General features: G+C 39.8%; 1 protein-coding gene across 6 annotated transcripts in view; it reads left to right on the forward strand.

Moving 5' to 3' along the window:
* Positions 1-22,916, forward strand: part of LOC127383389 (sorting nexin-9-like) — a 625,662-nt gene that overhangs the window by 73,437 nt on the left and 529,309 nt on the right. For all 6 annotated transcript variants that reach the window (XM_051616256.1, XM_051616250.1, XM_051616254.1 and 3 more), the window contains exon 3: positions 7,742-7,888. In XM_051616256.1, the coding sequence (XP_051472216.1) occupies positions 7,742-7,888 (147 nt within the window). The remainder of the gene's footprint in view (positions 1-7,741; positions 7,889-22,916) is intronic.

Raw genomic sequence — 22,916 nt, forward strand, 5'->3', positions numbered from 1 at the left:
CTTTTTTCGAAGGAGAGATATTGCTTTGCTTTATAAATGATTGACTATTTTGTGGTGGTAGTCTTTATTTATTTCGTTCTCATCATGAAGAATAGCAAACTTATTCAAAATCTCAGTACATCAAAAATATGTCAATACATAAAACATAAGTACTATTCCATACTACAGTCTATGCAAAAAACTATGTTAATAAGATGTGAAGGTTGCACAGCTAAGAAGTCAGAAAACATAAATGATAAGATTCTAGCAGCCACATTAACTGAGCCACATTTCACATCCTCTATATTTTATGAAATGCCTTTGACAACATAAATCAGAAAGAGAAGGTGCTATATATGTGCAATGTGGCTCAGTTAATGTTGCTTTTGGAACCTTAACATCTATATTTTCTGACTTGAGAGTTTTTTAATCATGTAATCTTAGTAGTTTTTTACATTCTATTTTTTTATAGTTTCTCTTTTTTAAAAGAGAGGAAAATTGCCTGTACTAATAATGGGTTAGCTCAAGTTGCTTTGATTTAAGCTGCAGTAAAAGGCAGTATGTAGAGAGCACCGCATGACAGGTACATATTTGATGCCATATGCATTGCACTGACAACTGGTATGTAATCATGCTTCTGTGCATTTTTTGAGGAAAAGGGGAGTGCAAGGCATGTGTTTAGTGTCCTGTCCTTTCTGTCCTGTACATTAACAGTAGTTCAGAGTATGACTGCATTGCAGACTGCAGTGTAGCATAAAGATATTTGAGCTGCCTTTTAAAATGAACTGGCTTGTGTACAAGCAGCAGTCTGTTTACAAGAGCATGGATCTCCCGCTGACCTCATTCACCCTTCTGTAGAGCGTGGCAAATTAACCTAGCACGGCTTTTGGTATCTGCTCCTTGCAATATCTGAGCTAGTTTGCAGATCTGTGTACTGCACTGCAGTCTTCAACATAGATATACATTTAATGACTCTGCAAAATCCACTACCTTGCAAGTCCTGGAATGGGGATTATTGGGCTGTGACACAGAAACATGCTTTTTATCCTTTTGCTTCCTTGTTCTGGGTCAGAGGGTGGACCAGTATGAGGCCAGTGTTAATATTTCAAAGGCTCTTAATAAGATTTTAAAGTTCATACTTCAATGTAAAGGCAAGCAGTCTAAGAAAGACAGTAACATGGGGGTGAACATTGTGACCAATGTATTGTCATAAGGTCAAAGCTAAGTTACGAGAAGCAATAGAATTTAAAGAATGTATGAATAAAATGCCTTAGCATCAGGATTTCTGATTTACATCAGATTAATAGCCTTGACATTTAACACCCAGGTTGTTACTTTGTTTCCTTCTAGGTTGTTTTTTTTTTGTTTGTTTGTTTTTTTTTTGTGGTCATTCAGTGAGAAGGACTTGTAGCCTTCATGAAGACTGTGTGTGCACAAGCACGCTGGGGTTGGGACAGGAGACCAGGCTGCACTAACTGTGGTAGAGTCTTCCACTGAATTTGTGCCAAAGGAATTCCCCATGCTGTATAAGAACATTATATTTTTCTTCTTTCTGCAATTCAGCTAAATGTACATATGAAGACCTGAGTTTACATGAACTGGAAACTTCAAAATGTGAACCTATTTTTTTTAAGTATGTGAAAGTCAGGTCCCTTACAGCTTTCTATTCAAAATATAGGAAAATGCACAGTTTGACTGTCTAGGGGAAAATACATGTGTTTTGGCAGAGGTCTGGCTTTGGAAATCTAAGACTAAGCAAGTAGATGTTTCTGAAAATCACAAGTTTTATTTTAAGATTTGCTGGGAGCTATGTGACAGCTTTCTTTATAGTTACTACTGAAGTGACCACTGTAGAATTAAAAGAATTAGAATTAAATTTGGCTGTAACATTTTGTTGACTGGAAGAATGTGCTGTTTTACTCCTGGTGTGAAGTACAAGGTGGGGTGTTTTGTTTTTCTGGGAATGCCACTCAGTATACATTTTGTATTCTAATTTCTGTGTAATTACAGTGTTATAGTTGCTAGGAAAGTAGACTGTTACTGTTTAGATATCTGCAGGCAACACTTGTTTCACAATGTTTCAGATTTATTTTACTGTTTCTCAGCAAAGTAAGCCATGGAATCAGGTAGTGTCCTGACTTCCACCCATGCCTCTGGAGTCAAGTTTTTCCCTTCTAAGTAGGGCTTAATGCTAACCAGGCCAAACACACCCTTTCCCCCCCTAGATTTTTATATCATGACACTGTGGTTTGAGAGTTCCGAACTGTGCTGCTGCTGGCTACTGACACTGTCCAGGGCCTGCCTTACTTGCTGGACACCAAATGGATTGCAAGGAGAAGCAATCACCAGTGTCACCAGGACTCTTTCCACATAGCAGGCATGTTGTGGTGACTGGCATGTTCAAGTGGGTCCCAGAGGGACTTGGCAGAGTCACTCTGCCATAGGCGGCTTTCTTCTGTTACTGAACTGGATCTAGCCATTAGGAAGGCTCCATCCCTGGAGGTTTTTAAGGCCAGGTTGGATGAGGTTTTGTGCAACCTGATCTAGTGGTAGCATTCCCTGCTCATGGCAGGGGGTTGGAACTTGATGATCTTTAAGGTCCCTTCCAACCTTAGTGATTCTATGAGTTAAAAGTGCCGTAGTTGCATATTAGTGGTATTATTAGTGTTCCTATGCTAACATGCTAATTCTGTTACATTTTAATTTAAAAAATAATTATAATGACTGTAATCTTTCTAATGATCCTTCTCCGTTGACATTAGTTATGGATTATTCATGCAAAAATTGCTTAAAACTTCCATTACCATCAAGGTATTACCGAGACAAAGAATGTCTGCCACAAGACCCCTTGTTCAAGCAGGAATTAAAGGTAATGGGCTAAGTTATAGGTTTAATTTGATTTCTTCCACCTCTTAATTCTGGCTGCCAATTTTGTTCCTCTTTTATTCTCATCCTTTCCTTGTTTGCATTCTGAGTGGTTTAATCACTGATGGTCAGTCATACTTTTCCCAAAATAATGCTATTTGTACTGTGTAAGTCAGATAGGAGGCAAAGTAATTATAATAGTTTCTGTCTGTGCTTAGAAATAGATTCAAATTTGTGTCTGCTCTCTCTTGAACTGTCCCAAAAATGTGTGCATTACTGCAGGCATGTTGAAGTTTCTCGAATTCTCATCTCCTGCATTATGTGGCCACAAAGAATGTGGGTGTAAGGGAGAAGGGCTCTAGGGTTTACCTTATGAAGAAAGAGGATGCTTGGGTCAGTCACTCCCGAGCCTTGTAAGTAATTGGCTTCAGATTTGTTTTGTTCTGGGGAGATTTTAATTAAGCTTTTTTATATGCTGTTTAATAAACATTTGTCCATGAGTGGTATCTTGTGATCCCCACCAGTAAAGCAGGAGGATTAATTTGCATGTTGTTGCTTGTTATTTATTTAAATAGCCACAGAAATGATACTGAGTATTTGACTAAGGCAGTGGTGATGGCTGTTTGCACTGAAGAGTGTAGCATCTAAAAGTGCAGGGAGCATTAGGATTATTGTTGCTTGTTGATTTGGGTTGGTTTTTTGTGTTGTTTTGTTTTTTGTTAACCAGTTTGGATTGGGAGAATATGGAGGAAGATTGCAATGTAAGTAACTGATACATAAGGTCAGAAGAAGAGCCCAGTAGCTGTTTTTTTTAATGCCAGTGTCTGGAAGCAGAGTGCAAGGAAAACACTCAAGAAATTGGAGCATTCTCCCAGCTTCTGGCAATCAAAATGCCTCTTCAGGTTGCTTACATTTGTTATTTAGTACCTCACAGACAAATTTTCATTGCTTTCTCACAGGACACAAATACGTATTGCAAAGAGGTGATGAGAACGTAGGCATGGCTAAATCTGGTCAGATGAAGGGTTCCTGCAGCCCCATATCCTGCCTCCAGTGGAGGCTTTAATTGGACACCTAGAGAAGAGTCAGAACAAAGCAAGCATGTGATACTTCCCCCAATACTCCTCTAAGCTTCCAGCTATTTTCAGTTCAGGGACTTCCTAAGCCAGATGTGGCTCTGTATATTGGTAACCCTCAGAGGATGTATCTTTGGTGAACTTGTCTAGTCTTTGCTTGAGCCCACTTAAAATTTCAGCTTTCAAAACATCACTTGCAAGGAGTTTTAAACATTTGCTACCTCTGTGACTACAGAATTTATCTCTCTCCTGTTTTGCAGTTTACTTCCCAGCTTCTACCTTTTAATGCCTCTTAATTATTGTGTTGGACAAAGTGGTTTTGTAGCTTTCTATCTGTTTTATCCCTTTGATAATTTGTCTTACATTCCTCTGAACCTTTGTGCTTGACCCTTCCCGGGAAGACCAAGAAGTCTTTTGGTTTTCATTCGTACCTGTCCTGATTTATCCAGAACAGTCATGAGTCCTGTATAGTTCTAAATTACTCATGTCTCTGCTTTTTTTGCCCTTTTTTTTTAAAGCCGTGCTCCAATTCTCACCTGCAAAGGCAGCACCAAGTTAGAGGTTTTGTACTGTCATTAGTAATTCAGCTATATCAGTCTTGAATTTGTTTAGACCTCTGCAGTCATAGTGTATGATCTTGAGCGTTTCTTACTGTTTGTCAGTTTTTTCCATGAACAGTGCCATCAGATTCAGACACATTCATCAAATCCCTCACAAAGGAGGCCTCCAGCATGGGAATCTCCCAGGATTTTTCCACAGACCACACTAGTGCAAAAAAAATTGTTAAGCTTCTCTGTGATGGCTGTTTTCTGTGAATCTTTTTCTACCTTGATGATCACATGGTATTTCAAACTTTCTGGCAGACCTCCAGCTCCTGATGTGTTTGAAGAAGTGATTCATTACTTGATTCCCTTTCCTAGCTGTTCCTCCAGTTCTTTTTGGCCTGCCTCATTACATTTGAAGTGCCAGAGTTTACAGTCTTTCCTGTTTTTCCCATTTGGATGTGTTGGCTTATTGAAGGATGCCTTTTTGTTTCTAGAAACCTGCGACGAGCCCATGCTGATGTCCCTTTGCTCTTCTCAAGTCTTTATTAATAGGTGGTGAATACTGGTTCTGTGCTTTCCATGTGATTGTTGTTAAGCAGCTTTGATGCTGCCCGTCAGATTTTATTTCTTGTAGCTGTTAGAGCTTCCTTTTAACAAGCTTTCTGCTTTTTATGTAGTTACACTTCTTGAAGTTGTGCACCACAGTAGCAGAGTCCTTGGTTTCCATTGTTCCTGTACAGATGTTCAGTTTAACTGTGCTTCATTGCTGATGTGTAGTGGTTTTGCAGCTGTAGGATGTGGAATTTGATGATACCTGCTGCTCAGGACTGAGCCAAAGGCAGCAACTCCTTATGCGGGTTCCCTAACCAGCAGCTCCATGGAGCAACTTTTGGCAGTTTTCTGATACTTTGGTCTCTGCTTTGTAGTTCGCTTGCTGAGTCTATATAGGAGGAGTTGAAATCTCCCTCTAAACAATCTTGCACGGTACCTTTGCTGATCTGACTCAGTGTGCTGCTGTAAGCATTGCCACAGTCCAGCCATGCCTGGTGGTCCCAGCACTCGCTCTTCCTCATCCAACCAAGCCACAGACCTGTGCTGCTTGGTGACATGGAGTTTTGTTTTGATTTGTTTCTAAACTCTATGTAGTGTATAGTGTTACTTTGTCATCAGCTGTCTTCCCTATGTATTTGTATCCTAGGATGATGCAGAATAGCAACCCACTCGTTGTTTCACTTCTACCAGAATTCTGATAGTACTACTGCTAGTGCTTTTGTTCAAGGTTTGATGTTTCAGTGATCCAGTTTTTCCTCTACTCCCTTATTTGTGTACAAGGCAATGTATTGTTGGACTTTCTTCTTGCCACTCTGCAGTCATCTGCGTCTGTTTTCATTCTTTGATTCTTCTTGGCATCTTCACTTGATAACCCACAATCTCCATGTCTTTATTTGTCATAGCAATGCCATGCTTTTGAACCATGTGTTCTTGTAAACCCTTCTCTTTATGGTTGAAATTTCACTCTCTTGCTCCTTCAGTACCAGTGACCTGGCTTCTGTGTTCCAGCCCTCCTGTACAAGTATCTTCATTGTAGAAATGCTCCACTTCCTAATGATTCTCCTGCTTTGTCACTGTCCTGTCAACCAGACATTCAGATTCTTTTCTTCTTCCCAGAAGCCCATATTTTGCCATCAGGATATCTTTCCTTTTCTTCCTAATGTTGCTGGGACCCAGATGGACCACAATGTAGGTTTCTCCTCATCATTTCCTAGGAATCAGTCCAGGCTCTGTGACCTTTGCAGCTAATGGGCAAACCACCGTGTGGTCTTCTGTCAGATCCCAGACTCCAACTGTCTGATTGCCTGATGATATTCCAACACACCCTTTTTAGTTTGCTTTATAACTGCCTCATTTATGCATCAACAGAGAGAGGGTATTTGTTAGAAAGGGTTACTTCTGTCACAGGAACATCTAGGTGCCTGTGAAATGATGGTGAAGGAAATGAAAGCACAAGCAGAGAACGTTTTGCAGAGATGGGGTTACAGTGCTGACCTTAGGAGTTAGCAAGGATAGGACTACTAACTTTGGGCAGAAGTAATAGGAGCAGATTGAGTTATGATAGTAAAAACAACCTACACAGGCATTTAGATTTGACTTTATTATATTATTTTTGCTTGGCAAATATTACTGTATTGTTGAATGCATGTAGTAACATTAGGTAGAACAGGTATGTATTTACATGTTGAGTGAACAGATTTATCAGTGGATCAGAGACTTCAGTGGGAACAATTCAGAGATAAAAGCATTTCAAATGTGCTTAAGTATCCAATACATTTGTTTATGACAAGAATGTGCAAGACCACCTGAAATGTACTGTACTAAATACTGCTGATGGGGAAAACTTGGATACGTAAAACTGGGGCAATACAGATACAGTATCAGGAGCTCATTGAAAGCTTTCAAGTATCTCAATAAAATATCAGTGTCTACTGATACAAGACTAAACTGGTGCAGAAAACTCCTCTGATATTATAATTGACTTGCTTTTGGTTATAACTTAAAATTCTCAGTGTGTGCATGTTCGTTCTCGGTGCATGGTATGTGTGTTGATTTGTCTGTGAATAGAACCTGTAAACAGGTTATTTTCTGTTGCACTGGTGTCTGGTTTTAGTTTCTTTAAAAGACTTAATTCCAGTAGACAGTAGGAGACTGAGAGAGATTGAACTCAACAAAACCAAACCTACCAAACTCCCAGTTTTTTGTGTGTATATCTTAAAAACACAAGCTAAAAACCTCAGGGGGTAAAACATGTCACGAAAATTAGTACTTTATTGATTTAAAAAGGTATTTATGTTTCAATAGGTATTTTAGAATTGTGCCCTTTTTTCCTTTTCCACAGTTGTACTTTTGGGTCAGCGCATCAGGAAGCTTCCCCTATCTGTTTGCCTCAGCAGGGTACCTATGCAGGGCAAACATCTAAACTGCTTTTGTATTTTCAGGCTGGGCACTATGGGATCATGATGTTCAGCAGCATAGCATTTTCCTTAGAAGCTCTTCCTGAAAAGAGTAACTATACAGAGCACTTGTGCTTACTCCTCCTGCTTGGGCAAGAGGATCTAAGGGCTTGCATGAAATGCTGAGTAAAGGGGTAGGACTCTTGCATCAAATGTATAGCTGAGGCTATGACTTGTGCTTAGGTTGCCATATGGATGTGTTATAGCTTGATTTCATGTCCTTTTGTGCCTTGACTCACCTTTGTGCTCTGCTTGGCTCTTCCAACAGATACCCCCTCAGTATGGTCAGCAAGGCGTAAGTGGCTACTGCCAGCAGGGCCAGCAGCCGTACTACAACCAGCAGCCGCAGCCTCAGCACCTGCCACCCCAGGCACAGTATCTGTCGCAGGCCCAGCAGAGGTACCAGGCTCAGCAGGTAAGCCCCATCCTCCACTACTGACAGTCATACTCACACTGGAGCTGGAAGTCCAGAAATGATCTGTGTGAAGAGAGCAAAACCCACCCGACCCTTTTTCAAGACAACAGCATTAAAACAAAATTAAATAAACACAGAATTGGACAATATCCTTCTGAAAAGTCTTTGGGGATATATACACACAAATACATCTGCATGCATTTTCAGGCCTTGTTTTGTATTAGCTTTTTAGAATAAAGCCAGTGTAGATAACCCAGTAACTATTAAACCAGCTTTTAAAAAGAAATAACAGTTGCTCGATCAGATGTCAGTGGAGGCTAGAGCTAGTTTTTCTTGCTTTTATTTTGTTTTTCTCTCACAACACAGACCTTGTTCAGAGCTCTTGAATCTAATGTGGTCACTCCTGGTTTGTTTTCATATTGTTTCATTTGAGGATAGATGAATTCAAGGCATTTTGGAGCTCCTTTGTCAAGAGAGCTTCTTAGGACATATTTTTAATTTATATTACAGCTATTAATTTGAATGGTGTCAGTTGGCACATCCAGTTAGTGAAACTGAGTAATTCAGTATCCATTGCTGTTCTCGAATGGTGCTTTGTAGCCATTAAAATTTAAGTTATTCTGTTTTTTAACTAAGATCAGAAGTGACAGTGTATGGGGTCTGCTTCCCAGAGCTTGAGAATCACCTGGAGTTTAGATATTGAGCACAGTGGATGTCCAGAGCTGATGCAGCCAAGTGTGTAGGCTCAGTTCTATCTGCAGTCTCAGCTCTTGTTAATCACAGAGAGGTGATCTGGAAATGGAAGGATGAAGCTAAACCATACTTGCCGTCCTGGGAAATCTAACAAAAGTGAGTTGCTCAAGACTGGGTATTAGTGGAAGCATCAGCACTTGCTGCGGGTCACTGGGGAATTTTGTCAGGCATGGTTGATTAACGCTTTGGGATAATGCTGGTGCAATGTAGAAGCCTTAGCTTGAAATGAAAATAGCGTGTAAAATAAACTAACAAAAGATGCTGTAAGTAGCAATGATACAGGAGGTTCCCCTCCCTTGATTTTAAAATAAAGCTATGATAATTTCACTATGTAATTACATGTTAATTTTTCTTCATCTACATTTTAAAACTCCATTGAGAATTAACTTTTTTCATTAAAATGCTAGATGGTTTATGAAATAGAATTCTTAATTGTATCTATGATATTCTTGTAAATGTCACCACTTTCCATCTTTTGGATTATATATAACTGCTACTTTAAAGATTGCAGTTGTGTCTTTAAATTTAATTTTCTCCCTTTTTACTTTGGCATTAAATGCTTGATTTCTCTGTGACTTGAAAATACTGTTCATAGGCATTTTGGTAGAGTCTTAGCAGATGAAGTCCTAGTAATACAGCTTATGAGATAGAAGAAACACAACTTCTCTAAATGTCTACATATCACAGTTTGTGGGATTTAGTGTTGTTTTGGTTTTTTTTGCTGTCTGACACCTCATCATATTTTAAATACTGACAGTTGAATGGATTGAGTATTTTACTCTTTATAAATACACAAAACATAGCAAGTATAACAAGAGACTCTGTTGATACACCATCCAGTTACATTATTTGCTACCATAGTCAGGAAAGTGAACCTTTGTGCAATTAAGTGAGGGATAGCACAGGACAGCAAAAAGGCAAGAGTAAAGCGTTCTGTATTTCGTGATCTTCAGAGAACATGATTGAAGAGAAAGGCAGGGACAGATTGGCAAGTAGAAGATCACAGAATTATTGAATGATGTGAGTTGGAAGGGACCTTTAAGATCGTCTAGTTCCAACCCCCCTGCATGGGTGGGGACATGTCCCACTAGATCAGGTTGCTCAGAGCACCATCCAACCAGGCCTTGAACGCTTCCAGGGATGGGGCTTCCACAGTTGCCCTGGGCAACCTGTGCCAGTGTCTCACCACCCTCACACTGGAGAATTTCTTCCAAACATCTAACTTGAATCTCCCCTCTTCCAGTTTCGGTTCATTACCCCTTGTCCTCTCACTACAAGCCCTTGTAAAAAGCCCCTCCCCAGCTTTCCTGTAGTCTCTTCAGGTACTGGAAAGCTGCTATAAGGTCTCCCAGAGCCTTCTTTTCTCCAGGCTGAACAGCCCCAACTCTCTCAGCCTGTCCTTGTAGGAGAGGTGCTCTAGCCCTTGGATCATCTTCATGGCCCTCATCTGGACTTTCTCCGTTAGCTCCATTTCCCCCTGTACTCAGCACTGGTGAGGCCACACCTGGAGTATTGTGTCCAGTTTTGGGCACCTTAATTCCAGAGAGATATTGAGGTGCTGAAGCGAGTACAGAGGAGGGCAACGAAGCTGGAGAAGGGCCTAGAGAATCAAGCTTATTAGGAACGCTTGAAGGAGCTGGGAATGTTTAGTTTGAGGAAGAAGAGGCTGAGGGGAGACCTCATCAGGCTCTACGACTACCTGAAAGGTCATTGTAGAGAGGTTGGTGCTGGTCTCTTTTCACAGGTAATTAGCAACAGAACAAAAGGGAGTGGCTTCAGGCTGCAACAGGGGAGGGTTAGACTGGACATTAGGAAAAAATTTTCACAGAAAGAGTGGTTAAACACTGGAACAGGCTGCCCAGGGAGGTGGTTGAGTCACCATCCCTGGATGTGTTTAAGGGTCATTTGGATGTGGTGTTGGTAGATATGGTTTAGGGGAGAGCTTTGTAGAGCAGGGATGATGGTTGGACTCGGTGATACCAAGGGTCTTTCCCAACCTGAATAGTTCTATGATTCTGTGATTCCATGTCCTTCCTGTGTTGAGGGCTGCAGAATTGTGCTTCAGGTGGAGTCTCACGAGCACTGAATAAAGAGGGAGAATCCCCTTCCTTGACCTGCTGGCCGCACTTCTTTTGACGCAACCCAGGACACAATTGGCTTTCTGGGCTGCAAGCGCACATTGACGGCTCATGTTGAGCTTCTCAGCCACCATCACCCCCAAGTCCTTCTTCTCTGGACTGTTTTCAATCTATTTTCCACTTAGCCTGTATTTTTGCTTGGGATTGCCCAGACCCAGGTGCAGGCAGGACCTTACACTTTGCCTGGTGGAACTTCATGCATATTTGCACAAGTCCACCTCTCAAAGCTGTCAAGGTCCCTCTGGACCTTGGTTTGTGAATGGCTGGTTGGTTATTCTCATCTTCGGTAGTGTTCAAACGTGAAGGTTTTGATCTCTAATCCCAGGTTCTGAATTACACAATCATTTTCTCGAGTATTTGTGTGTACATGGGGACTATTTCATATAAATAATAAGTAGTCCTCAACATCTTGGTCCTTGCTCCTTTTCCCTATCTCCAGATTGGTTCCATGGCTGCTCTTCCCCTTGTCTAAAGAAGGGTCTATTAGAAAACTGGAGTAGTCTTCATCATACAATCTGTCATCCTTTGTGTCTGTCATCCTTCATATTGCTTTTTATTTCCAGTTTGCTAATGAATTTCCTCCATGTTTTCTGTATTTTTCATTAACAGTTTACTAGGCCTCATGGATTTTGTTGCTTTTTGCACTCAATGTTGGTGCAAGGTCCTAGTTTTGAATGGTCACAACTTTAAAGAACGTCTGAAGTCAGTTGTTTCAGGATGTTAGCCTCAAGAGGAGACGCTGGCCTCTGAAGGATGTTTTTTGCCTCATGCCAGTTAGGCAGAATTATGGGAAAACTTCAGACTGTGTTTTTCCTAGAGAGCGTGGGTGGACAATGAAGAAAGAGAAGATCACTCCAAAAATAGTTAAGTAGTTCATGGTTGCCCCAGCTGTGGATCAGGACATTATTGTGGTAATTCTCCATGTACATAACAAAAAGGTGGTCCTTGTCCTAAAGAGTTTTTGAGCTATTCTATACCTGGTGGGCTGGAGGCTCATCTTGATTGTAGCAGGGAAGCAGCTTTGAGGTGAAGAACTGTCATCTTCCGTTTTAGGGTAGATAGGCCATCTCCATGATTGCCACCTTCTTTATGTGAATGTGATTGAACTGATTTTACTTCAGGATGGAGAAGAGACATGCCAGATGAGAGAAAGGGGGCTTGGCTTATCAGTCATTTGCCTTCTTTTTCCTATTGTATTTTCTTAATTTCCATTGTAGATTTGCCAGTCTACTTGTGTTGGGTATTACCAAGCTAAAAGTAGTGTTTATTCTGAATGAATGATGGACTTTTTCTTGCCACCCATTTTCTTCTACATAAAAATGTGTAGTGTGGTGTACTGGGTATTCTGTTACGGGGAGAAAACTGATAGGAAATTTTATATTGATAATGTTTTATTTTTGCTTTTATACACAATGTGAGCGAGCTTCTGCAGTCAGGTATAATTCATAGTGTTGTTCCTTGGAATTGGTACTTGTCTTTATTTCTCATGTATTGTGGAAGTGTGAAGCGGTTGTTCCTTTTCCTTGACTCGCTTGAATTCAATATGCAACCTTGTCAACAAAAGTAAACAGATAAAACAATTTCTGGGACTGTTCCAGTGACTTGTGACTTTACATTCTTCTAATAAGCATAGAGGGAAAGGAGGAGACTAGGATTTATTTGAATGTTTGAACTGTAAATTGTTTAGATCTTTGTTAAATTGATTACATGATGGGCAGAAAGGGAGTTTCCTAAGAGGTGATTTGATAGTAATACTGGCATAGTTTACTATAGAGCCATATTACAAGTCACCATTAGTCATCCCCTCTTCATAAGAGGAGCCTGCTGTGTAAAAACCATTAAAGGAAAAGCTTTGTTTTAAGCAAATTTATTGCAGTAGCAAATTCATTGATCATTGGAGATTGCCAATAGATGTAGATATCACCTTAGTTGGGTTTTTTTAAACTTCTTTTTACCTTCTCTTAAAAAAAAAAAAAAAAAAAAAAAAAAAAGAGAGAAAGATATGCTATAGTACTACAGTGTTGCCCTTGGCAGGGTTTTTCATCTTGAAATGGCATATAAATGAATAAATGCTTCAGTTGTTTTTGCAGTTCTAAATCTTTTGCCATAAGTAGAAGTGATGTTTTGCTCAAGAATGTCATGTAATTGCAAACTTAAACTGTCATCATTAAACATTATTTTGTTAAGATAAGTGTGATGTATGTTTTGGGTTATGCTTTTCAACTGGCTTTAAAACAGCCATGTTTGTAGATTTTCTTGTTTTATGTAGCATGTGTTCATATGTACTGAGAGAGGATCTTGCCTTTGAGATTTAATGTCCTATTTTATGAGTTGGGACAATGTAACTTTTTGACAGATGAAATACATCTGCAAGATAATTATGGTATTAGTCTTAGTTAAACAAAAATAGTTACTTTATTCAAATCCTGCTACTGGTATCCAGAAGTCATCTTTACTGGAAGCTGTCTGCTTGCAAGTTTCCAGAATACAGTGGGATTATGCTGATCTCTTTTCTCATGTGCAAGCATGAGATAAAAAGGGGAAAAAATGTGGCAGGTCCTTGAGGTGAGGCTTATATGTGCCCTTTCCTGGGGGGATTGGTCCTTCTGGTTAACAGTGTGTATGAAGAGACTCTTGTGTTTTTACACCATTCCTGTGTGGCTAGAATTTTTTTTAAATACCTTAAGGCAATAGTCAAGCAGTTCAGGCTCAGTCTTTAGTCTGTTTTTATTTAAAACCATAAAATGTTTTATAAACAAGGAAGCAAAAAATACTCCCTCACTGTTAGGTTTTATTAAAATGTTCTAAAAGCTGGCCAAAACTCTGTTTCCTTCCCTAGTGTAATACCTTAATTACTGATAAGACCTGCTGATCATCATGAGATTTTTTTTTTTCCAACCCAAAATGTCATAGGACAAATAGAGTAGAGTAACTAGTGTTTCTTTTCTGAGAGTGGGCCAGGGGGATTAATGCCATTCAGGCCAGTAGGGATTTGTGATTTTTTTTCTGTGGTTCCAGGTAGAAAGGCATCCAAAGCAGGAGGGCAGTGTGCATGATGAGGTGGGGGGCATCTTTGGTGGTGCCTCAGTTGGTCTCTCGGAGCAGAGGGCTGGGGACCACTGGCACCCCTGCAAGGTGCTGCAGCACCTCTCCAGTTCTTCAAACTAGGATCAGTGGAGGCCATAAATCTCAGATTTGTTCCTGAACTGATGACAATGGTTTGAACTAGACTCAGTCGCAAGCCTGAGATGATGATGAGAATGTTCTTGGCGGACATCTGTTTCTAGCGTTGAGTCAGTGCAAGGTAGGACAGATAAAACATTACCCAATTTGAAACAGTCTTTGAAAATGTGAACAAAATGTGAAACTAATTAGTCTGTTTTCATGTCCAAGCTGTATGACTGTCACAAAAACAGAACAAATTGTATTGTGGCAAAATGCATCAAATTATTAAAGTGATTTTGGTACAGTGAGGATAAGTCTTGTTTTTAAATTCAATGTGAGCTGCTAGAGGTCTTTTAACAGTGTAATAAACAGCATGTTAATTAACATTGTCAAGCTGTTTTAGGGTGTAACGCTGTGCAAAAATACTGTTGTTTTAAGTTAGGAGTAGTTATGTTACATGCAAATACCAAATTTTAAGTAATACAGACAATCCACAGTAAGTCCAAGTATAAGTTTTATTCCTCAGTGCCACTGTTCTTTTTAATAAGATCTTTATTTTTAAGTTATTGTATTTAATTTAGACTTCTTTTGGAATATATGGCACCATGCAAGTACCATATGGCTAATACTCATGGCTTAAAGTTGTAGTGAAAATTGCCCTTCTGTCCTTTTAACCCTTGTGTCTGTGACCAACTGCCACTAGTCAAGTGGTTGCACTTAATATTTGTTGTTTTGTGAACCACAGGAAGTCTGGGAAAGAACAAGCTTGGAGGTTAATCGAACATTTGTTGCCAGGCATACAGGAAAGCATTCTTTTTGGAAGTTGTCTATTACAGTTATATGAGAACTCATAATCAGATTTAATGTTCAGAAGAGATTGTTGCCTGCCACCATTGGCAGTGTCTGACACCACTACTTGTGTGCTATAAATCCTTCATGGCTTTGGTGTTCTCAGCAACAGAGGTCCCTGGTGTCCTCTGTATATTCATGCTGTCTTGAAATTCTGGACTTGTCTTTAGCTTATTTTTTAGCTTAGAAGTAAGTTATTCCTTTAAACCATTCAACCCCAAATACATAGCACTAAGAACTTTTGCTTCTGATGGGTCCTTGTTGGTTGACTTTTGAAAACCAGGGCTGCTTGTATGTAGTGACCAGAGAAATGAATGACAACTAAAAGTCTAGGTGGAAAATCTCATACAGATCTTCATGCCTCTGCCAGCTTTTCCAGCCTCCTTCCTGTGGGACCTAAAATTAGAGACAAGGAAAAACAACAGTATAACTTTTTATGAAGGCATCCATTTTGGTATGCTGAACCCTTTGTTGCTAGCCTACTTCAGAGAGTTCAGATAAATACTAAAAGGCAAACTGCAACCTTGACTTTTTGTATCTGTAATAAAGCTTGGCTGGACTTGGAGGGAGCAGGCATTCAACACCTGACTTCCAAACTCACACACCACAACTTAAATCCTGACTTCTAGACAAGCCACCAGTGACCAGTGCCTCTGAAAGGCAGTTGTCACCTTGCCTTGCTGAACACTAAAGTGATTTAAAAACAAACAAACTGTTGAAGTTTTTAGGAATTAATTTTGTGCATAAAAATAATTTATCCTTTTTGAGCACATGATGTTTTCAGGAAGGGCAAATGAGGTTTGAACCTGTGTAGGTTCAGTGAATTCCTGAAGCCTTTGTCAGTTATATTTCTGCTTTTATACAGTCTAATTTCATAGTTGTATTGCTGCTATAATACCAAGTAAGTGTCAAGCATATGGGCATTTATCTGTGTGGTGGAGGTTACTTACTCAGCTCAGGAGTCCAGGGAAACTGTGACTCCCATTGTGCTACATCTTCTCCCAGTAGTGGGAATAACTGATTATTGTCCATTTGGGGCATGCTCTGTTTGCTCAGCATTGCTTCTGTCATTCCAGGAAATGTGTCAGACCTTTCGCTTTTCTTCTCAGTGATTTATATCTGTATTTATAAGATTATAATAGGTGCTACCTTGTCAGACTTGGAGAATGATTTTCCAGAGCCAAGTAGTTAGCAGGAATAGAGTCAGGCAGAAAAAGCAAGGATAATTGTCAATAAAATCACACCTGAGCACAAACACAAAATTGAGGGCATAGTACAGAGCACCACTCACAGGAGCACAGGCTGATTTTTGCTGAAGGCATGTTGACCAAACCCAAAAAACTGCATTCACATTTTGAGAAGACTTTCTTGGCCTTGTTATTTTACAGTGAGTGTTTACAGACATGGCGATTGATTTAGCCAAATAAAAATCAACTCCAGTCTGTTAGGTCTGAAGCCTTTAAAGTTAGCGTGCATAATTATCCCATATCTGTCTTTGTAGTAACTTGGATGTGTTAAGTGATACTACTGGGAAAGGAGTATTTTATCTTTCACGGTGGTGCTGTTGTTTATGCATTAAACGTAGGAAACTTATTTATGCTTCTGTTTTATAAACTTCCAAAGAGCTGTCAGGGGAGTGTTTGTTTGCCTCTGTGCTATCTTAACAATTGCAGGGCACCCTCAGTTTGAAGTTCCCTCGTTGTAGTTAAACATTTTCCCAGTCTGTACGTTCTTCTGCTCTGTTCATCTATTAATGGTTTTTCTGCTGAAAGGAGGCTCTTCCCTTGTTCACAGCTTGAAGGAGGAATGGTGAAGGTCAGCTTTCTTCTCCAGAGAAAGCAGCAAGAGCACCTCTTCAGGCAACTGCTGCTGCTGAGGGCTTGATGATATCTGGCCAGATAGTCAGAGGAGATGGGTCAGAGCACACTGCAGACCTGTTTGGTTCATAACCACCTGTACCCTGCTGGGTTTTAATTTTTATTCCCTGTTCTTGTATCATTGTAAACCTAGTACACATCCTGCACCTCTTGTTCTTGTAAGACGAGCAATGCAGAAAGGCCTGAGTGATGAGTTTTTTTGTGTAGTAAAATTAAGTTAGCATACAATATCATAATGAAACTCTGGTAATAAGAGCCTCCGTTCAGCTATATTGGAAAGAGAGAGAATTTAGTCTGGGGGGGAAAGGGAAGTCCTGTTTTTCTCCTTTTTTTTTTTCTTCTTTATGTGGTCTGTTACTTACATACAATCACTGTAGATGCAGCGAGTAATGTCACACATCCCTAAAAAAAAAATCTTGCAAAGCATTCTAGTGCAAAAGGTGGGATGCTGAGTAATTGTGTAAAACTAAAAGCTTCAGTATTTATAAGTAAGTAATCCTGAAGGGAAAGATTTTTCATCTCAAAAATGACATGAAATCTATCATGGATTTAGTACATTATGCTTTCAGAAAAATCTTTTTAATGAGTTTAGAATTACAGTGAGATACACGTGTTCAGATGTATTTCTCAAATCAGTGGTTTGGCTTTGATCCACGAAGTATTATTATTGTTGTTGTTATGGTGGTGGTATTTAAAGTTTCTGAATTCCAATTTCTCTCAGTATTTAAAACACAGAAGGTTAATTAAAGCAGTTCTTTATTTTGCAATTGCTTGGGAATATTAACCTCATAAAGCCTGCATTAAATCAGTGAATTGATAGACTTGCATTCGCTTTATAAACTAACTCTACAAGAGCAAAGACAAAGCCATTTATAATTCAGTGCCATTAATTGCTTGGCATTTAGATATTAGCGTAGGAGTCAATTAGTTAACTTGATAGTTTAACTATTGGAATGCAGGCTGATAAAAACTATTTTGTTTAGGAGATTAGTGATCATAACTATTGTTGCTCCCCTTACCACTCGATGATTTTCTTTTACTGCTACACTGAGAGCCAAATTAATATCCCAGAAGTAATTTTATCCATACCTTTAGAATTTAGTAGTAAGTTAAACTGAAAAGTGAGTTCATCAAAGGATACCTGATCATGTAATATTTTACTTTATGATCCATTAACTTAATTGCTTTTCATAGACAAACTTGCCGATACAAATGTTTTAGAATATGAGTGCACAAATCCTGTTTAAAGCAAAAAAATTTAAATCCAAATAGTATAGTACAATGAATTGAGTGATAAAGTTATAAAGTCTGGAAAGTATTAATAAATCTGAGTGGTAGGGCTTTTTATTTTCTGGTTCAGTTTTTTTAGTTCTCTGAGCCATATATATTCAAAATTTTAGTGGTTTTGTAAATTACAGCTCATGGCTAGTTGCAATGTAGCAATATTCCCTTATGGCCTTTAAATTAACACACATTATTTTCCTCAGAGGTAGGGGAAAAAAGTTTGTTCATATTTCCTGGCATAAAATTTACAACTATATTTTTTTCTGACTGCCTATATTTTCTTTAATATTTGAAGATGTTCAGTGTACATATCTTCAGTTTTATTTTCTGTGTTTTGAATAGGGAAATTTTTGCAAAGAACATGTATTATCTGAATATATGTCAGCATATATTTTATATGTATTCATTATCTTTTCCACTATTTCCTTTCTACTGCATTTCTCTCCCACTGTAGTGGATTTTGGAGTGTGCAGTTGAAATCTTACAGGGTGTTTTACTTGTTGCAACCAGATATGGACAACAAATAATTAAATAGCAAATGAAAATAAATAACATGCCACTTAAAAATCAAGTTTACCTTTACTTGTTGACAAAACTGCTTGATGCTTTTGTTGTGGGAGAGAGGAAAACAACTGTTGGTCTTGGTCCCTCAATAGATCAATCTCTGCAAGAGCACAGCCTCTCGTTTCATGTCTTACTTGTACTTCTCCCTGATTGCCCAGCACCCATCTTAGGTATCTTTCACATGCATGGCCTTAGGTAGAAAATTAAATAACTAACTGGATGTGTTTGGGTTTGGGGTGTCTGCCTACAGAATACATAAAGATTGTGCTCCCTCACCCTCACAAAAAAGGAGAGATTTATTGTTGCTTTATTACCTAGCAGTCTTTCACTGACTTGTAATGAAAGTCACTGTTCAGTGGTGGGGTTTTGTTGTTTGTGTTTTGGGTTTTTTTCATTTTTTTGTGGGGTTTGTTTTGTTTTGGTTGGGTTTTTTTCCACTTTATTGAAGAGTAGTCAGTGGTCTGGTCTCAGTTTTAAGTTTTCATCACTTGCTTCACTAGTTCTGCAACCCTCTCCACCCTCCTTCTGCCACTCCCAGCACCAGCCCAGTTGGGAATACTTTATTTCGAAAAATTCATGGTTGTGGTGATGGTGGTGAAGACTTTTCTACCTCAAAGATAAAGGAAATAATTTGCTGCTGTTGGTTTAAACTGTTGCATTGTGAAGTCCATTGAACTGCTTCTGCTGCTGGATGCTTCCTTCTGTAAATTATTGTTCTCTTTCTGTAAATCATTGTTTTCTTTCCACTCCTTGGACTAAGATATTTTCCCACGTGGTGGCTGAATTTAAAGAACGTGGCATGGATACTCTTTGTCTTCAGAGACACCAGAGAAAGAGAGAATGGCAACACAGCTAATTCTCTGCCTCCAGTAGCCCAAGATGTAACATGCTAACCCTCTCACATACTGAAAAAATAAGTTCACCAGAACAGTAGAATCCAGCTGAGAAAACCTTTACCAAAATTATTACATGTTTCTTTGTGTCTGAACTTCAGTTCCTTCTCCTGTGATTTTGCTGTTCATAAAATAGTAGGTAAACCTGATTTCAATAATGTCTTTTAAGAGACTGCCATTGTGTAGTACTAGGGAGTAAGTTACTGTGTCACTGAACTCTGATATAAATGTTATCCATAAGATTGTATAGCTTTCTATGTCAGTGTTTTTTCTATGCAACCTCAGTGATGTTTTGGGTGTTGCTTGCAATCCTTCCTCAGAGACATGCAGGTTTTCATGAGCCTTCAGATTGAGTCCTGGCTTTTACCTTGAAGCACAGTTACAGAAAACGCAGAAGAAATGTTTCCCTGTCTCAAGTGAGGAAGTCTCATCCTTGGGCACCTAGCTTGCTTAGCCTGGAGGCAGCAGCTGCTCTCAGTGCAGCTTTTCTCTTTATTCTGTAAGCTGGCTTCAGGCTTCCAGCTCCTCTGTAAGCTGCGGGCAGTGCTCTGACCTCGTTTCTGCCGCCTGGCAGAGCTTCCCGGGCAGCAGCAGGCGGGCTGGGGCGGGCGCCTGCCTGCCCTGCGGGGCACCGAGCCCCCCAGCTGAAAGGGATGGCCGGTTTTTAAATCCTGCCCCTCTCTTGTGTTTTATCGGGTGTAGCTCTTTCTTCAGGGTGCAGAGCTGTTTCTCAGCCCAGCTTGGTGTCTCGGGTTTGCTGAAGAGATGCGTTCCTCCTGGAGTTTTAGGAAGGACTAGTGTGGCAGGGCGGGACACTGGATGGCACAAAATCTGTAAGTCATCACATTAATGTGGTAGTCTGTCCCAAGAGACTAGAAATAAATATAGCTTTGTCAGTGAAAGGATGGGCAGGGAGAGGAAGGAGTGGGTGTAGAAAATGAAAGCATGATTTGACTGCCCAGCCTTCTAGGGGTTTTTAGGAAAAGTCAAAAAAACTTCACAAACATGGGAAAATTCATGGAAATAAAATGCTCATTTCACCCCTTATTTCCAAGTTATATTTCCCAGATTGCCACTTCAGGTTCTGTCTCATCTCTTAATCCACACTGGAACTTTACATCTGTAGAACAAAGAAACTACTTTTTTTGCCTGTAAATTAAGAACTGACAGCTGTTAATCAGGCTGTGCAATGTGCAACAGTCACATTTTAATACAAACCTCAAACTTGCCTGGTTTTTTCATGTGGCGTGTTGCAAGTATGAGAGAAGAAAACTAGAAGGAATGTCTTGGTTTTGATTAAATCCACTATTGATATGCTCTGTGATCCATGGAATGCAGTAGTGGCAGAATGAGAATAGCAAGCTAAGGGTTTTTGAGAATGATTTCATCTTGGAGCTCTTCCTGCTTTGCTTGCTTAACGTGGCTCCTGGAGGCCATATAGATGAGACATATGAAAATGGACTAGAGCATTTAGGAAGAGAGACCCTTCTCTCCTGTTAGTTGGCTTACCTGGTACATGACTAGAAGCTAGGCTGTCCAAACAGTGTTCTTCCTCTAAGATGCAGGGTTGTGGTTTTTTTACCCTATATACATTTACAATGCTTACAGTGTATTCTGCAGGGGAAAACCTTGGGTAGTTAGGTGGTCTGAATTTCTAGTAAGTTCCTGAGAGTTTTGATGGACTGAGCCGTAATAATGTATTTGCTTCCCTGAGTTAACTACCTTTTGCATCAGCTGCTGCCTGCTACACAAAGTACATTTTTTTTCCTTCCTCCTCCGGTGCCTGAAGACTGAACTTAGTTGTCATTCTGTGATAATTGGGATCCTGAAGGGAGAAAATTGTGTTCTCATTGTAGAATTTTTCATTTATTTTTATATTAGCTTAAAAAAACCAAACAAACTAGGAAATAGGAAGTTTTAGAATCAAACTGCAGGTATCTTAGAAGTGAAGGTATTAATAGCATTGAAGAAGAAAATGAAGTGTCTTACTGGCAATGAGTGGTCTACACCTGAGACATCCAAAGTGGCAGGTTTTCCAGATTTCTCCGGGTACATGGTAGGATTTTTCTCTGAGGAGTTACATATGATTGCTGGATGAGTTGTCTCCTTTTGTAAAAGGAAAGGACTGTTTTGCTTTGCCACTTCTCTGAAGCTCTTGACTCCCTCTAGTACCTGTGATGAAGATGAAGACCAAAATTAAATTGGCGAGGCAAAGTATCATATTGGGTTTTGAGGGCACAACACTGCCATTGATCAACTGTGGGGAAATTGTAACCACCTGAAAGATGAGCAGTCACTTCCTGCCAGCCCCACTGAAGCAACAGTGAACAAATAGCTTCAGCATGTTCAGGTAGATGCCAGCCTGTCGTACTTCAGGACAGCTGCTTTCCTTGTCTCCATTCAGGTTTCCATGGTGGTGATACGGGGTTGGCTTGAAATGATTTACATATTCTAGTTGTGAGAAGGGTTTATTCACTTAATCAGGTAAACACAGACTAGCATGTTGAAGAGGAGAGGACTGCACTGGTAATCCACCTCTGGTGGTTAGCACTCTTTTCTTTTTTGTGGTGTAGCAGATGCTAGGACCTACCAAACAATTTTTGCAGTTGCCTGTTCCCTTTGTGCAGTAAGAGACTTGCCTGCTGGCTTGTGCACAGTGCTCTCCAGCATCAATATGCCCATTTCTCTTTCTTCAAGGCTTTAGGGTTTTTGTTTGTTTGTTTGTTTGTTTTTCCTTTTTGTTTTTCAATTTCTGATTCATAAAATTCAAGACAGGGTCTTTTCAGAAGGCCAGCTACATCCTGCAGGACCTCTGCAGACCATCTGCCCAGGATTCAAGCAAACCTCTGTGCTTTTGTCATTAGCAGATCACTCCCCACAGGGCTGCATTCTGTTGACTTCTTGTGTGAGACTTTGTGCTGCCTGTGCCCCTGGGCATAACATTTTTTCTGAGTGCAGCCTTACCTGCAGTATTACTGTAACAAGTTGGCTGTCCTTTGTTGTCAGTTTCGTGCTGCCAGAGAGTGTGCAACTTGGAAGGTGATGTGTGAGGGATGAAGGTTGGGCTAGAAGTTGGCTGGATAGGCATATGTCAGCATTCTGGTAAGTTTGGGTTTTTTTTTTTATATTGCAGCTTTTTACTGTTGAATGTGGAAAGATGGGAGATGTGTTGGTAAGTATTACCTACACAGAATGGACAGATATTTGGCTAAGTGTCCTTCTGTAGCCCCTAATGTAGCACTTGCCTTCGTTCTGTTCTGTAGTGTCCCTTCAGAGATGAGCAGATTTGTCTTGTATTTTAGGGCTGTATGCTCCTCTTGGCTGCTGCACAGGGTCCTGACTTCCATTCTCAAGTGGTCTGGGGACAAAAAAATAAAAAAATTAACATTTGCTTTCAATTTTGCTGTTACATTACTGTAGAAATCACTACTCTTGCACTTGAAGTTTTCTAAGGAGCAACTAACTGAATCAAGAACATGGGCTAAATTGTTTTTAATGAGTTTTT

This window comes from Apus apus, chromosome 3 (genome assembly GCF_020740795.1).
Source record: "Apus apus isolate bApuApu2 chromosome 3, bApuApu2.pri.cur, whole genome shotgun sequence".
Classification (NCBI taxonomy): Eukaryota; Metazoa; Chordata; class Aves; order Apodiformes; family Apodidae; genus Apus; species Apus apus.